This window comes from Pipra filicauda, unplaced genomic scaffold (assembly GCF_003945595.2).
Source record: "Pipra filicauda isolate LSUMZ 115617 unplaced genomic scaffold, ASM394559v2 scaffold791_size87163_pilon, whole genome shotgun sequence".
NCBI classification, from domain to species: domain Eukaryota; kingdom Metazoa; phylum Chordata; class Aves; order Passeriformes; family Pipridae; genus Pipra; species Pipra filicauda.
Window position 1 is genome coordinate 11290 of NW_024104966.1, and position 14343 is coordinate 25632.

At 58.2% G+C, this 14343-nt stretch overlaps 1 protein-coding gene and 1 long non-coding RNA gene across 2 annotated transcripts; one reads left to right on the top strand and one right to left on the bottom strand.

Annotated features, from left to right (window-relative positions):
• Positions 1 to 3243: 3243 nt before the first annotated feature.
• Positions 3244 to 5943, bottom strand: LOC120324988. Its single transcript, XR_005566737.1, has 2 exons — positions 5168 to 5943; positions 3244 to 3501 (listed from the first exon to the last, which is right to left on the bottom strand). It is a non-coding gene; the product is annotated as an uncharacterized LOC120324988 (long non-coding RNA).
• A 4920-nt stretch (positions 5944 to 10863) lies between these two features.
• LOC113998276 (serine/threonine-protein kinase pim-1-like) lies at positions 10864 to 14077 on the top strand. The gene is made up of 6 exons (XM_039390003.1): positions 10864 to 11610; positions 11713 to 11763; positions 11969 to 12335; positions 12975 to 13151; positions 13420 to 13569; positions 13767 to 14077. The coding sequence occupies exons 1-5, from the start codon at positions 11101 to 11103 to the stop codon at positions 13524 to 13526; spliced, it is 1212 nt and encodes a 403-aa protein (XP_039245937.1). The 5' UTR covers positions 10864 to 11100; the 3' UTR covers positions 13527 to 13569; positions 13767 to 14077.
• Positions 14078 to 14343: the final 266 nt, after the last annotated feature.

Below are 14343 nucleotides of genomic sequence, written 5' to 3' on the forward strand. Positions count from 1 at the left end.
ATCATAGTGTTCCTGGGGTTGATAAGTTTAGCAGAGACCACCGTGAGAATTGAGACCCCGGATCCTTATTTATTTGTACCAGAGCATACTGATGTGAATTTAACCTGTTTATTTTCAGATGACCAGGGAGCTGAATTAAGAGATGTCCATGTCAAGTGGAGATGGAGAGATCAAGACCAAATCATGACAGAAGGAGTGACAACAGTTTGGGATGCTACACAACAAAAAGGTTACACCGTTCTGCAGGTACCCAAAGTGTCCAAAGCTATGGAGGAGACATATATGTGTGTAGTTTGGATTTGGGAAAACTTTGATTATGGACATATAAAAATACAGACAATAAACACGACTCAGAAGACGGTGACCAAAGTGCGAGTTTTACCCACTAGGAAACAATCAGACATGTGAGATGGTCCTCCTTTAAAAATCAATTGTACCTTCCAATTTGATGATTGCCGAAAATCAGTTAAAGTAAAGTGGTGGAAATTGAACATGACAAATCAATCTTGGGAATCACAAAGTCAAGGAGTTAGCTGGTGGTCCAATAGTAGGGGAGGCAAAGGGTGGCTGAATATTTCTAATCCCAGAGTAGGAAAGACAGAAGGTACATTTCTTTGTGTAGTCTCATGTGGAGAAGAGAAAGATCACGGGATAAGGACAGCAGTAGCCGTACCACATCCTGCCACAGTGTCCCAGTGTGCCTGTAATTCCATCAGGCCCTGCAGTGTCACAATGGTCCCTTGATTCCACAACTTCCCCAAATGTTTCCAGGTTCCTTTGGTTCCATGAGGCCCCCATGTCACAAAGGCCCCTGGATTCCATGAGTTTCCACAGTGTCTCAGGGTCCCTTTTTTCCAGGAGGTCCTGCAGGCTCCAAATTGTCCCTTGATTGCAGGAGGTTCCCAAATGTCTCAGAGTTCTTTGGTTCCAGGAGGCCCTGCAGTGTCACCTTGGCCCCTTCATTCCATGCAGGCCCAGGCAGAGGAACCCCAGCACGGAGCCCCCGACCCCCGTCAGCATCTTGAGGGGCGGCGTCCGACGGCAGTTCGGGGTGGGGGGGCAGCTGGGGGCAACTGGGATATACTGGGAGAGACCAGGACTGACTGGGATCATACTGGGACTGAAAGTTCTGGAGGGGCTGTTTTAAGTGAGCTCTGGAAAACTGTCCTGCCTGTGCAGGGCAGGAAATGCTGATGTTGTGCAGGCCCCCAGCTCTGCTCTCTGGTTCCTGGTTTCCCTCGTGCTGGGCAGTTTGAGCCCAGGCAGGGGCAGCCCTACAGGAGGTTGTGGTGCTGCAGGGCCCAGGGGCTGCGCCCCGAGGAGCTCCTGCCCCAGGGGCTCAGGGACCTGGCAGTCTGTGCTGCTGGGGGCAGGATCGTGCCCCGGGCTGTGGCTCCTGGGTGCAGAGGAGGAAGGAGAAGCACAGCTTTGGTCCCCACTCTTGTGCCGGAGGTGCAATAGGCTGGGCTGGGGGTGGTGGCCTGGCTGGTCTTTCTTTGGCCTCGGTTCTGGGGTCTGCAGGGCCAAGTTTTGCCCTGCCCTGTTTGCAGCCTGGTGCTGACCTACTGCTGGGGCCCCCGGGCAGGTGGGTGTTTCTGCCCTGGGCTGTTCTCACTCACACCACATGTGTGTGAGGGGGCACTGAGGTGTGTTCTCCTGCCCTGGGAGAAATAGCTCTCATTAAAATTTCGGAGATGGCCAAATAAGTGAAACAAAGAACTTTATTAACAGCGTTGGGTGCACCCAACTCGTGACCAGGTTCCAGCACCCCAGGATGGGAGGGACGAGCCCTTTTAAGACCCTTCAATTTGCAGAACCACTCCCTCGCTCCTCCCATGCCAGGCCTCGCTCTTTTCTTCCTTCAAAGGCCATCTTTGCTTTCTGCTGCAGTCCCTTGGTTGTCCCCATCCCCCTGTCAGGTTGTTTCCCTGTCCCGGCTGCACGGTCCCTTGGCAGTGAGCCCAGGCTGCTCTCACCACCTCACGTTCTTCCCGGCTCACCTTGGCACTGCAGCAGTGAGGAAGCAGAACTGTCAGTAGCAGTAGGCAACAATGAGCAGCAATGGGCAACCCCAACAGAGCTGTGTGGAGCAGCAGGTAGGCAGGACTGTAAGCAGCAGCCATCAGTAACTTTAAGCAGAACCACAAGCAGCCCACCAGTCCCTGACCACAAAATGGCCCCCAGGTGTCTGGCCACGAGGCAGCCCTGGAAACCCCTGTTTGTAATAAAATGTTATAGGTAATCATAGAGTAAATTTGCTGATCAAAATTGAAGGAGTTAATAAAGTTATTATGTTATTATTAAGTGCCTTGTTGTAATCACAAGTTCAAGGGTTATGTAGTAACTAACCACAAGATCTGTAAGCTGCGGACTAACAAACCACAACGCAACGATGACTTGGCATATTGTCTTATGCTGTTCTGAAAGTGTTTGCTCTGAGTATATTAATAGAAAGCAATATGGAGACAAACAGGGGAAAGCCGACCACGAGGAATCAGGCTGATCAACCATCACCCCGGTGGAAATTTCCAGCACAGGGTCTATGGAGATTATGGACCACTGGACTATTGGTTGGTGTCCCCAGTAACAGGACAGGCCCGCAAACGGAGGAACCAACCTGGAACCAGCCCGCGAAAGAGGAACCACACAGGACTTAGCCCACGAAACCACAAACCAATGGACTAATGATGTGACACTGGGGGAGGTGGCTGAAAGAGGGTATAAGAAGTGCTCTTTTTCGTTCCCCTTTTGCGGACCGCGGCAGGAACAAGGGGTTTCCTCCGGTCACCCGGCTGGCCGTTTTTGCTTATTTGTGGCTTTAATAAATTCGTTATTCCTTGCAACCTAAATTTATAGCCTCTTACTTATCACATAAAACCTCCTGCCTGGAGCACAAACCGGGCCATTTGCAGTGGGACCTGCTGGGGGACCTGCCCTGGTCCCCGTGGCTCTGCTCTCTGGGGACAGGGAGCCTTTGGGGACTCTCTCACAAGCCACCCCCACTCATGTCCTGCTGGTCACCCAGGTGGCCCTGGCAGTGCTTGGGAACATGACTGGGATGGGGGGTGTGCCCACCCGTGCCAGCAGGGAAGGGCACAAGTTCCAGGGGGGATGTCCAGGGAGACAGGACACTGCAGAGGAAGGGCCTGGGGGGTGCAGAGTGACAATGGAGAGGGGAGGGCAGATCTTTGGCATCCCCTCCTCTGCTTGCTTCAGGCTTCAAGAAGACACCACAAGGAGAAATCCCATGGAGAAATATTTATTGATCAAAGACTATTAAAAGCCTCAGAAACAGGGGGGAAAACGTCCTTCCTGGGGGACACCAGTCCAAGGAAACTCCTGGTTACTGTCCAGGCAGGAGCAGGTGCCCGTGGGCTCCAGGGGGTCAATGCAGATAAAATCACTGGGGGGGCTCCTTCAGCAGCAGCATTTAATGCATTTGGACAGGCCAGGGACCATCTCCATGTCCTGCACAGAAGGGCTTCACCCTCCTCAGGATCCCTGAGTGACACAGTGACACCAAAACCCAGGAATGACAGAGCAGCTGCACCCACAAACTTGGATTTTTCCTTTTTCAAATGTCATTTAACTCACTAAATACATCTCTTGCCTAGGAATGGTACAGCACAATCAGGCACATAAAGAAATTGAACGGCCAACACCCATTTACCAATTCCAAATTTTAATGGTTGAAAGAAAGGCCCATTTTCCTTTTGCCCTGTGCCACCAACAACAGGAATTGTTTCTGACTAAATTGTCCTTTACTCTTATTTCAAACCCAACACACCACTCCAGGATCTCCCAAGAAATCCATGTTCTCCCTCCCCAGTGTCCATGGAGCAGAGGTTCAGCTGGGATGACACCTCTGGGCCCTCCCCTTCCAGGCCAGCCCTGCCACGCATTCCAAATGCCTGCTCTCACACTAAACCCTCCAAAGCTTTCCAAACCCAAATCCTTTCTTCTGCTCCTCTCTCACTGGGACCATTTCTGCCTCCTTCCCCTGCAGCTGGAGGAACCTCCCCAGCTGCCGCTGCTCCCTGGCATCAAACCACACCTTCCCAAACCCTGACTATTGCTCAGTTCAAAGAACAAATCTAGAGATTTCAGTTCACTTCTCTTTTCTCTGACAAAACAACAGCAACTGAAAAACCGTATTATAATCCACAAACTGAATCTCTAATTCACTAATCACTAATTGAAGATCGGCACAATTAACACAAATCCGACCCCTGCAAACACTAAAGCTGACACTAAAGAATGCTCTGAACACACAGTCCCAGCTTAACAGCTGCTGTGGCAATTGACCTTCCTTCAAATATTTCATGTGCACCAAATGCTTTAAAATGCACACAGGAACAAACTACTGCATTTAACACTCTACAACAAGTGAATTTTTTCTTTTTTATATCTATTATGGGCGTCCCCGAGTCAGACAGGATTCTAATACTATAACACACACTCCCAGTAACACACACTCCCCAAACACTTCACTTTCTCCAGCACTGACCATTGGCTTTGACAAACACAGTTACCTGAGCAAAGCCCTCCCCAAAGCAGCTCTATGGGCAAGAGCTCTGTGTGTGACTGATCTGTGGGCAAAGCACACGAGGGGCCTGGAACCCACCCCCTGACCCACACCTGGGGCCTGGAACCCACCCCCTGACCCACACCTGGGGCCTGGAACCCACTCCCTGACCCACACCTGGGGCCTGGAACCCACCCCCTGAACCACACCTGGGGCCTGGAACCCACCCCCTGAACCACACCTGGGGCCTGGAACCCACCCCCTGACCCACACCTGGGGCCTGGAACCCACCCCCTGAACCACACCTGGGGCCTGGAACCCACCCCCTGAACCACACCTGGGGACAGGAACCCACCCCCTGGGGGCCTGGAACCCACCCCCTGAACCACACCTGGGGCCTGGAACCCACCCCCTGAACCACACCTGGGGCAACCCACCCCCTGGATTTCTTTCACTCAGTCAGTAGTGATTTCTTCTCATAAGCCAAATATCACACTCCTTCTTTTACAGTTCTATCATCACTTTCACAACCCAATTCTATTCTATTCTGTTCTAGAGCTCCATTTCTAGGATGCTTAGGTATACCTTTTCTATGCTCAGCAATGCCTTAATAAAATTCCAGGGATCTTGCTTTGAACTCACCAGATCCAGGGACTGAGATCTCCCAGAAGAATATTTTCACTGCTCGCTGGAGTCCTCAGGGTCCCGGAATCCCTGGAGGGTCGACAGCATTGTCCCACCTGGCTCACCAAGAATTGTCCCTGAAAAGCGTTGGGAAGAAATGAAACCCTCCAACGCCCCTGGGAAGTGTTGGTGAGCCAGGCACTGCTTTGTTCTGGCTCCCAGAGACAGGGAGCCAATCGTTCCAGCCACGCCTGTCCCTTTCCAGACTTTTCACACATTTATACATTTGAACAAACAAACAAATTAATGTTCATTGCTTCTAATTTACCCCAATTAATGAACTAAGGAATTATCTTCATTAATTAAGACTCTAATCAGTATTCTATCCTTAACTGGCTAATTTGGTCCACTTTCTTTGGTCCTCTTAGCACTCCTCCTCAGACACAGAGTCTCCAACTCTCAGACTGCAATGTCTTTGTTAATCCCCTCTGGACCTTCTGGTTCCTCCAACATGTCCTTGAAGGACCAGGAATTTAAGATCCCAGATGTCCAATCTTCAGCTCCCTCGGGCTTTGTTTATGGAAGCTCATCAGAGCCAGTGCAGAGAAACTCCAAGTTTGGGTGCTTTAAAGATCAAAGCGACAAGAGCCCGTGAAAAGAAACCCGGTCAACTGCTGCCACTGACTACAATTTGAGGCAAGTTGGATCATTTCCAACAAGACCAACCCCCACCGCGGGGGGGGACCCCGCATCCCCCCGCCCACCGCCGGGGCTCTGCCGGGAACCGCCACCGGGACACCCCCAAAACCAAATCACCTCCCGCGGACCCCCCACGATCCCCACAAGGGGCATTTGCGGCTCAGCTTTGGAGTCCTCCCAGCTCCAAATGTCTTCCCCTGCAAAGAACCCCCTTTCCTGCAGCCCCACCCCCAAAGCAGTGCTCAGCCAATCCGAGCGCGCAGCGCTGATGACTCATCAGTTGCCAGCCAGACCCGCAGCGCCCAGCGCTCCCCCCGGACCCCCCCAGGGTCCCCCCTCGGCCCCAGCGCCCCCCGGGACGGGAATTTGGGCAAAGGGGAGGTGGGGGGTGCCCAGGCCGGGCCCCCCCGCGCCGTCCCGGCCGTGGCGGCTGCGGCGGGGGCCGAGTGCGGGCGGGAGCGGCCAAGAGCCCAGCGCTGCCCCATCCCGACCTGCCCCAGCTCCAACGGGAATAGGAGGAGTGGGAATAGGAGGGGAGGAGAAAGAGAAGGAGGGAGAGGAGGAGGGAGAGGGGGAGGAGGAGAAGGAGGAGAAAGAACGCACGTGGATGCACCGCCCGCGTCCCGGGAGCATCGCCCCCCGCATCCCGCAGGTGACCGGAGAAGGGGAGCTCGCCCCAAATATCTTGAGGCACTCTGGGATTTGTTTTGGGGGGGCGGAGGGATTTTGGATCTTGCAGGACCCCAAAGCTGAGTCGCAAATGCCCCTTGGGGGGATATTGGGGATCCCCGGGAGGTGTTTTTTGGGGCTCCCGGGGTGGGTTCCCGGCACAGCCCCGACGATGAGTAGGGGGATGTTGGGTCCCCGGAGCCACGTGGCGGTCGCCGGATACCGGCGGGGAGTGGGGGGGACACGGGACAAACACACCGGCTTTGGGGCCCCCTGGGACAGGCGGGGGTTGGAATCTGAAACGGGGGCCCGGAGAGGGGGAACTCCCGGCAGTCTGGAGAGGAGGGAGGAGCAGCGAGGGCTGTGGGGGGAGCCGGGACCCCCGGCAGCCTGGAGAGAGGGCTGGACACCTTGGGATCGCCAGCACCCCGAAGGCGAGAGTCAGGGGAGAAGGGACCCTGGGACCCCGAAACCCCCCGACCACCCTAAAAGGGACCCCGGAGAGGGGAGCCCCCGGGACCCCCGGGACCCCCAGCAGCCCAGAGAAGGGGGATCCCCAGAATGGCAAAGTGAGGAGCCCATAAAGGAAGGACCCCTGGGATTCCCGGGATCTCCGGCAGCCCAGAGAGGGCGGGAACCCTGGAGAGGGGGTTCCCCAATACATGTGAGACCTCCAGCAGCCCACACAGGAGGGACCCCAGAACCCCAAAGTGGATAGACCAGCGAGAGGGAACTCCTCCTCTGCTGAGAGGGTTGTTTTGGGCTGGATCTTGGTGTTTTGGAGGTGATTCCTGGTGATTCCAGGTGACTTCTAGAGATGGAGCTGGGCAGGAGGGTGTCAGAGACTGGAACAGTTAATGATTTATGCATTCTAAGAGACTTCTGCAGGCTTTTGACTTTCTGATGGGCAACTGGGCCCATCCCCCCTCCTCCAGTGCAGAAGATGTCAAGCCCCGAAAAGAAAAGGCGGGAAGAGACCACGAACTCCGCGCCAAAAAGGGAGACACCACCCTATGAAAACAACTCCCCACCTTGGGGGAGCTGCAAAGGATATAGATACTGGCTGGTGACTTCGGGGTTTTGGCAGGGTTATTCTTCTTCTTCTCCCCCCACCGCCTGCGGATCAAGACGTCGCTGGATCCAGTGGGCAGTGATTATACCACTCTCACCTTTTTTTTCTCTTGCTCTCCCTTACTCTTACCCTGTCTTTCTCTCCCCCATGCATTTTTTTTCCTCCTCCCCCAAAAGGTTATGACAGCACCCAAAATGTTAACATCCCTATTGATACAAAATTGTTAAAATAAATCTTGTCAATATATGTTTTCAGACACCGATTATTTAGTGTCGTTTTGCTTTAACCCACCCCAAAGGAATTATTGATAAAACCTGGGTTACCCCCCCCCTCTTTTCCTGGGGCGGGTCGTAACAGAGGGACCACCAACCCAATGCACCCACACCTTGTTTTCCCTCCTAAACCAGGAAAAATTCATCCCTTTGGGAAGTCTGTCTCTAAACTCTATGGCATGAGCCTGTAAGTCTGATATATGTGTATTAGTTTTAGTTACTCTGGGCAGAAGGGAATGAGTTTACATAGAATAGTTCCTTCCCAAAGCTTGGCCAGATGGAGGAGGAGGCTGCCAGGAAGAGGAAGATGCCCCAGGACCCCCAGGCAGGTGAGGAGGAAGTCAGTGCCCCTTTGCCCTGTCTTGTCCTGTATCTCCCAGCTGAGCATCGCCCCCGGCTGCAGGACAACCCCGCTGCTGCCGCCGTCCTGCCGGGGCCGGAGTTGGGGGGATGTCCTTGGCCTTCCCTCTGGGCCGGAGGCAAATCCCCTCCCTGTCCTTCTTCCCTCCTGCCCCAGGCCCCGAGCTGAGGACGGAGAGCCCGGAGGACAAATCCCCCCGGCAGAGCCTGGTGGGAGAGGCCGTTTGGAAGGGCTTCACGGCACAGAAAGGCAGCGGGGAGGGAAAGCCACGAAGGTACCCCAGGAGGAGGGTCTCCAAAGGCAGCCCAGGGTGCTCTGAGGAGGAAAGACCCACCCTGTGCCGGGAAGGCGACGAGAGCTTGAGCCAGAGCCCTGACCTGGATGTCCATGAGCAGCCTCACACTAGGAAAAAGCCCTTCAAGTGCTTGGACTGTTGGAAGAGCTTCAGCAAGAGCTCCCACCTGATCTGCCACCAGTGCACCCACACTGAGGAACAGCCCTACATGTGTGGGGAATGTGGGAAGAGCTTCATCTGCAACTCCAACCTGATCTGCCACCAGCGTATCCACACTGGAGAACGGCCCTACAAGTGCTTGGAATGCAAGAAGAGGTTTCAGACCAGCGGGAATCTCCTCCTGCATGAGCGGACACACACGGAGGAGAGGCCCTTCCTCTGCACCCACTGTGGGAAGGGCTTCATCCAGAACTCCCACCTCGTCAGCCACCGGCAGATCCACAGTGGGGAGAGGCCCTACAAGTGTGACGAGTGTGGGAAGAGCTTCAGCCAGAGCTCTGCCTTGACCTCACACCAATGGACCCACCAGTAAGGGAAGCCCTAAAGGTGCCTCGACTGTGGGAAGAGCTTTGTCTGCTGCTCCAACTCCATCACCCATCGGAGAAGTGATGTCTTCCCACATTGGGAAGACACCTGGCTGGTGGTCTCCACATCCTCCTTGTTCCCCACAGGCACCTGGGTGAACACAGTGGGAGAAACATCCATGGGGTCACAAACTGACCTGGGAAATTCAGTGGGAAGAGCTGATTTGTTGAATTTAAAACAAAGACATTCAACAAAGACATCTAAAGCCCCACCATTTTACTGGGATTTGAAGGCATTTGGGGATTCAGGGGAATATTTGGGAGGATTTGGGGAGATTGCCCCAAAAATGGGGGTTCCCAGGCTGGCCAAACGGGGCCACATTCTCGTAGTTGTGCCAGCAGTTCATGTCCCCCTGATCCTGTCTGTTCTCCAGGAACTCCCCTTGGCTGTTCCAGTGCCTGGCCTGGGTCTCCCCACACGGGGTGTCCCCCCCAGGTACCCAAATCTTTGCTGAAGTGCCTGAGTTGCTCCCAGTTGGAGATGTACCCGGGCAGGAACCTCTCCCGGTCGGGGCCGTTCACTCGGCTTTTCCCAGGACCTGGAACAGCCCTGGGTGTGCAGGGACACAGGTCAGGGGGTGCCCCCCCAGCAGCCCTCAGCCCCCCCAGCAGGTTGGGAGCTCAGGGGGCCACCCCGGACCCCCTTTCCCACCCCCCTCTGCCCCACAGCTGCTGCAGCACCAGTTACTGGGTGGAGGAGTCCCCCCATCAGCCCCCCAGGGATGGACAGGGGGGTTGGGCACCTGTGCACAATCGTCACCAGAGCAAGCACACAAAGGGTTGCAGAAGCAGTGGACATTCCCAGGGCGGATCTGCCCCCTCCCAGAGCCCCAGGGAACTGCTCCAGGGCTCAAGTGATGGGGGACAGGGGAGACCCATGTGGGAACCCCCTGCCCTCTGTCCCCCTGCTCACTGTCCAACACCCCTTTTCTCCCCTCTCCCACCCCTTTCCCATCATCCCCACCGTCCCCAGCTCCCCCCCAGCTCGGTTTGGGGGTGTTTCTTCCCCCTGCCCTGCTCGGTTTCACAGTCTCAGCCCCCTCCTCGGTCACTTTGGAGGTCCCAGCCCCCCTTTTCTCCCGTTCTCCCCCCTTTTTCCCATTGTCCCCTGAAAGGCAGCTGTTAAATATTGGGTGCTGAAAAAGCTGCTGCATCGTGTCCATTCCAAATTAAGCCTGCATTTATTAGGAGGGACTGGCATCCAAACGGCAGCAAGAATAGTCTTCTAATTCTCTTCTGCTTAATCCTCTCTGCAGCCGCCGATTTTCCCTCGAAGCAGGCAGGAAAACAGGACCAGCCCTGGGGTGGTCGGGGAGCAGCGCTGACCCCAAAGGGCTGCATTTCCCCTGCCGATCCTCCTGCTCTGCCCTCCCCCGGGGCTGGCTCTGCCTGGCGCTGGCCGGACGTGCCGGGGCTCCTCACTGAGCAAAGCCCTTGCGAAACTTGAGGGGCAAGTGCAGAGCCCGGCTGGTCTGGGAGGAAGCGACAGCAGCGCGGGCCGAGCGGGCGGGATGGGGTCCGAGCAGCGGCGGGAAGTTGCAAACTTGGCAGCCAAGAAGTTGAACTAAAGTGAAGCAGCTCCAAAAGCCCGTGGTCTTGGCGTGGGGGCGGGAGGAAGGGGAGCTCCGTGACTGCGGCCGGGGCTGCTTGGGAGCGGAGCGGCCGGGGCTGCCCCCGGGGCTCGCGGGGGCCAACGGGGAATGGACCAACGGACCAACGGACCAACGGCCCCTGCGCTTCGGCAGCAGCAGCGGCAGCAGCAGCGACTGTAGCGACGCGCTCTCGCTCTGACTCTTGTTCGTGCTCTCCTTGCTCGAGCTCTTCGTCCTCCTCTCCCTCTCCCGGTGTCCCGCTGTCCCAGTGTCCCTTTGCCGGTCTCCCTGTGCCGGTGTCCCTGTCCCAGTGTCCCGTTCCCGCGGTCCCTGTCCCATTGCCGGTGTCCCTGTGCCGGTGTCCCTGTCCCATTGCCGGTGTCCTCCTCCCCTTGCCGGCCCGGGCCATGGCCCCGGCCGTTCCCCTGTGCCGGGCGGGGCCGCCCCGTCCCCGGCCCTGGGCGGCCCGGCGCGGTCTCGCCCTCGCCCGGCTCCCGGCGCGCCGGCTGTGGCGCTGCTGGGCGCTCCTGTGGGGCTGGCTGTGGGACGGGCTCGGCCTCGCCGCCCCTTGGCTCCGCCTGGCTCGAGCCCGGCACCTGCCGGGGCCGGCGGGGGCCGCGGGCGCCGCGGCCGCTGCCGCCTCCTCGGCGGCTTCCCCGGCCAGAGCTCCGCCGCTCGCCAGCCCGGCCGCCGGCAGCGAGCCGCCGCTGCCCGCTGCGGCTGGGGAAGCCCGGGCCGGGCCGCTTGAGGGGCGCTCGGGGGCCGTGCCGGGCCCCGGCCCCAACGCTGACGGCCACGTCTCGCCCGCACCGAAGGCCAAGGAGCCGCTGCACGAGCGCTACCGGCTGCATTCGCTGCTGGGCAGCGGCGGCTTCGGCCGCGTCTACGCGGGGACCTGCCTGGCGGACGGAGCCCCGGTGAGTGCAGGAGGCGGAGGAGGAGGAGGAGGAGGAGGAGGAGGAGGAGGAGGAGGGCGGGACGGGCGGCGAGCTCAACCCGCCCTTCCCCTTGGCTTGCAGGTGGCCATCAAAGCCGTGTCCCGGGATGGCATCCGGCGCTGGGGCGAGCTGGTGAGCGAGCGGGGCCAGCGGCAGAAAGCGGGGCGGGACGGGCGGGGACGAGCCGAGGCCCGGCAGGGTGGAAGCCGCCGGGACACCTGGAGGGAGAGTGGCCGTGGGCTCGGTGGGGGACGGGGAGCATCCAGGGCTGGCCGAGGGGGAGCAGGCAGACAGGCACGGCATCAGCCCCACTGACGACCCCGTGGTCCCCCCGCAGCCTGACGGCACCCGGGCCCCCCTGGAGAGCGTGCTGCTGGACAAGGTGTCCAATGGCTTCCCTGGGGTCATCCAGCTGCTGGAGTGGTTCGAGCTCCCCAACGGGTTCCTGTTGGTCATGGAGCATCCGGAGCCGTCTCAGGACCTCTCTCGCTTACTGAGGGCGTGGGGGTTCCTGCCGGAGGAGATGGCGTGGGGGCTGTTCCGCCAGGTGCTGCAGGCCGTGCGGCACTGCACCAGCTGCGGCGTCCTGCACCGGGACATCAAGCCCCAGAACATCCTCCTCCACCTGGCCACCGGCGAGGCCAAGCTCCTTGACTTTGGATGTGGCACCTACCTTAAGGACACGGTCTACACCCAGTTTGCAGGTGAGCCCACAGCCGGGGGATGCTCCTGGTGCCGGGCATCGCATGACCATGCCCGGGTGTGGCAGTGGAGATTGCCCCTTTGCCTGAGGGGGAACAGGATTAGTTCTTCAGCCAAGTTGCTTTTGGATGGGGCTGGGGGTTATTGTGAGACAGGCCACGGCCTTGCCGACAGCCTGTGCCACCCACCCTGTCCCGGGTTGGGTCTGGGGCAGGGGGGAGCCAGCCTGACCAAAACCCCCATGAGGGTAGCAGAGAAGGGGGTCAGAACTGTGCACCAGCTGGCTTGGTGTGCAGGCGAGGAAGGGCTTGGGCTGCTCCGCTCGCCTTGTTTGCCTTGGCTTATGATGAATTGTTGGGAGCAGTGCAGTGGGGCGGGGAGAAGGCACGGCTTTTTCCCACCTCTGGGTGGGTTTTTCCCTTGCATGTAATGGTTGGACCTTGCCAGGGCTTCCGCTGCCCTCTTGGACACCAGCGGCTTCTTCTCCAACCCAGAGTTTGTAACCAAGAGTCAGGAGCCGGCGAGAAGGCAGTGGGTCACAGCGTGTGCCACTGGGGCAGGCCCCACATTGCCAGGGATGCTGGGGTGAGGCTCTGGGAGCAGGCAGCATCCACCTGATGAACTGCGTCTGTATTCCGTAGGAACACTGTCATACAGCCCGCCAGAGTGGATCTACCTCAAGCGCTACCACGGCGAGGAGGCGACCATCTGGTCCCTGGGCATCCTGCTCTACCAGATGGTCTGCGGGAAGCACCCTTTCCGCAAAGGCACCAACGCCATCTGGGACCAGCTCCCGTTCCCAGCACGGGTCTCTCCAGGTGGATACCAATCTTTGTGGCACGGGGGGAATAACGGTGTTGGGAGAGGGCAGCGGGCTCACGAGGACGCCGCTCTTGAAGCTGTTTGTGTCCCATGGGTGGCTGGAGGAGGTGGCCTGTGTCCTGCCATCCTGCTCTCCTCCAAAAGGGAGAATCGATGGAGAAGTTTGGGCACAGCTCTGAGCACAGCCAGCACAGCCTGGGCACGTGGACAGTGGGACAGAGGGGACAGGATCCTTCTCCAACTGACCGGCCATTTTCCCCCCAGGCTGCCAGGACCTTATCAGGTGGTGTTTGTCCATCCGCCCCTCGGACAGGCCAGCATTGGAAGACCTTTTGTGCCATCCTTGGGTGCAGGGCATTCCCCTGCCCTAGAAGACGGGAGAGATCCACGTGCTCCCTTTGATCCAGGGGCCTGGCAAGTAACACCTCCACACATCTCTTGGCAATAAGAAGCAAAGAAAACCAGACTTTTTTGGTCATGACTGTAGTACTGGGGGGGGGGGTCATCCCACGGGAACACGCCCCTCTTTGTGCTGGAGCTGGGCTGCAGACCCGGTCTCCCAAGTGCTGGTGGCCACCATCCAACCTAGTTTTGCTCGTCCCGCTTCACAGACAGCTGGGCCCTCGGCAGAACGCTGACAGCCTGGTCTGGCCCCCAGGGAAGGAGAAGGGGCCTCTGGAGAAGCTGTGCCGGGTGGGCCTGCTGCTGGAGACATCGAGGACGACGTCAAGGATGACAAGCTCTCAGTTGACCTGGACGCCGGCGAGCTGAAGAGGATGGACTTTGATTCTGGCCCCTTCCTCCAAGCCGTGCTCCACACGCCGTTTGCAGATGAGTCCACACCCAGGGGGTGCTCCCGGACACGGGCACTGCACAGCCTGGCTGGGCACCGAAGGTTCCCCCTTTGCTGGCGGGGAACCTGAGGAATTCTTCAACCGGCTGCCAAGCTGCTTCTTGGCAGGAGGGCGGGCGGGTGCTCTGGGCTGGGTGTGAAATGGGAGCCCGGCTCTGCCACCAGCCTCTGCCACTGCCCCTTTGCTGGGCGGGGGCTGGGGCAGGGGCAGCCAGCCTGCCAAAAACAAACCCCCGTGGGGGGAGCAAAGGCGGGGCTGCAGAACACCAGCTGCTTTGGGCTGCAGGCCAGGAAAGGCTTGGGCTGCCTTGGCTTAGGAGCCTTTCTTTGGGCCA

Coding starts and splice junctions, on each gene's coding strand:
- LOC113998276 (XM_039390003.1), top strand. CDS start 11,101: ATGGCCCCGGCCGTTCCCCTGTGCCGGGCGGGGCCGCCCCGTCCCCGG. Junction 12,336..12,974: donor GGTCTACACCCAGTTTGCAG/GTGAGCCCACAG, acceptor TGTATTCCGTAG/GAACACTGTCATACAGCCCG. Junction 13,152..13,419: donor CCCAGCACGGGTCTCTCCAG/GTGGATACCAAT, acceptor TTTTCCCCCCAG/GCTGCCAGGACCTTATCAGG.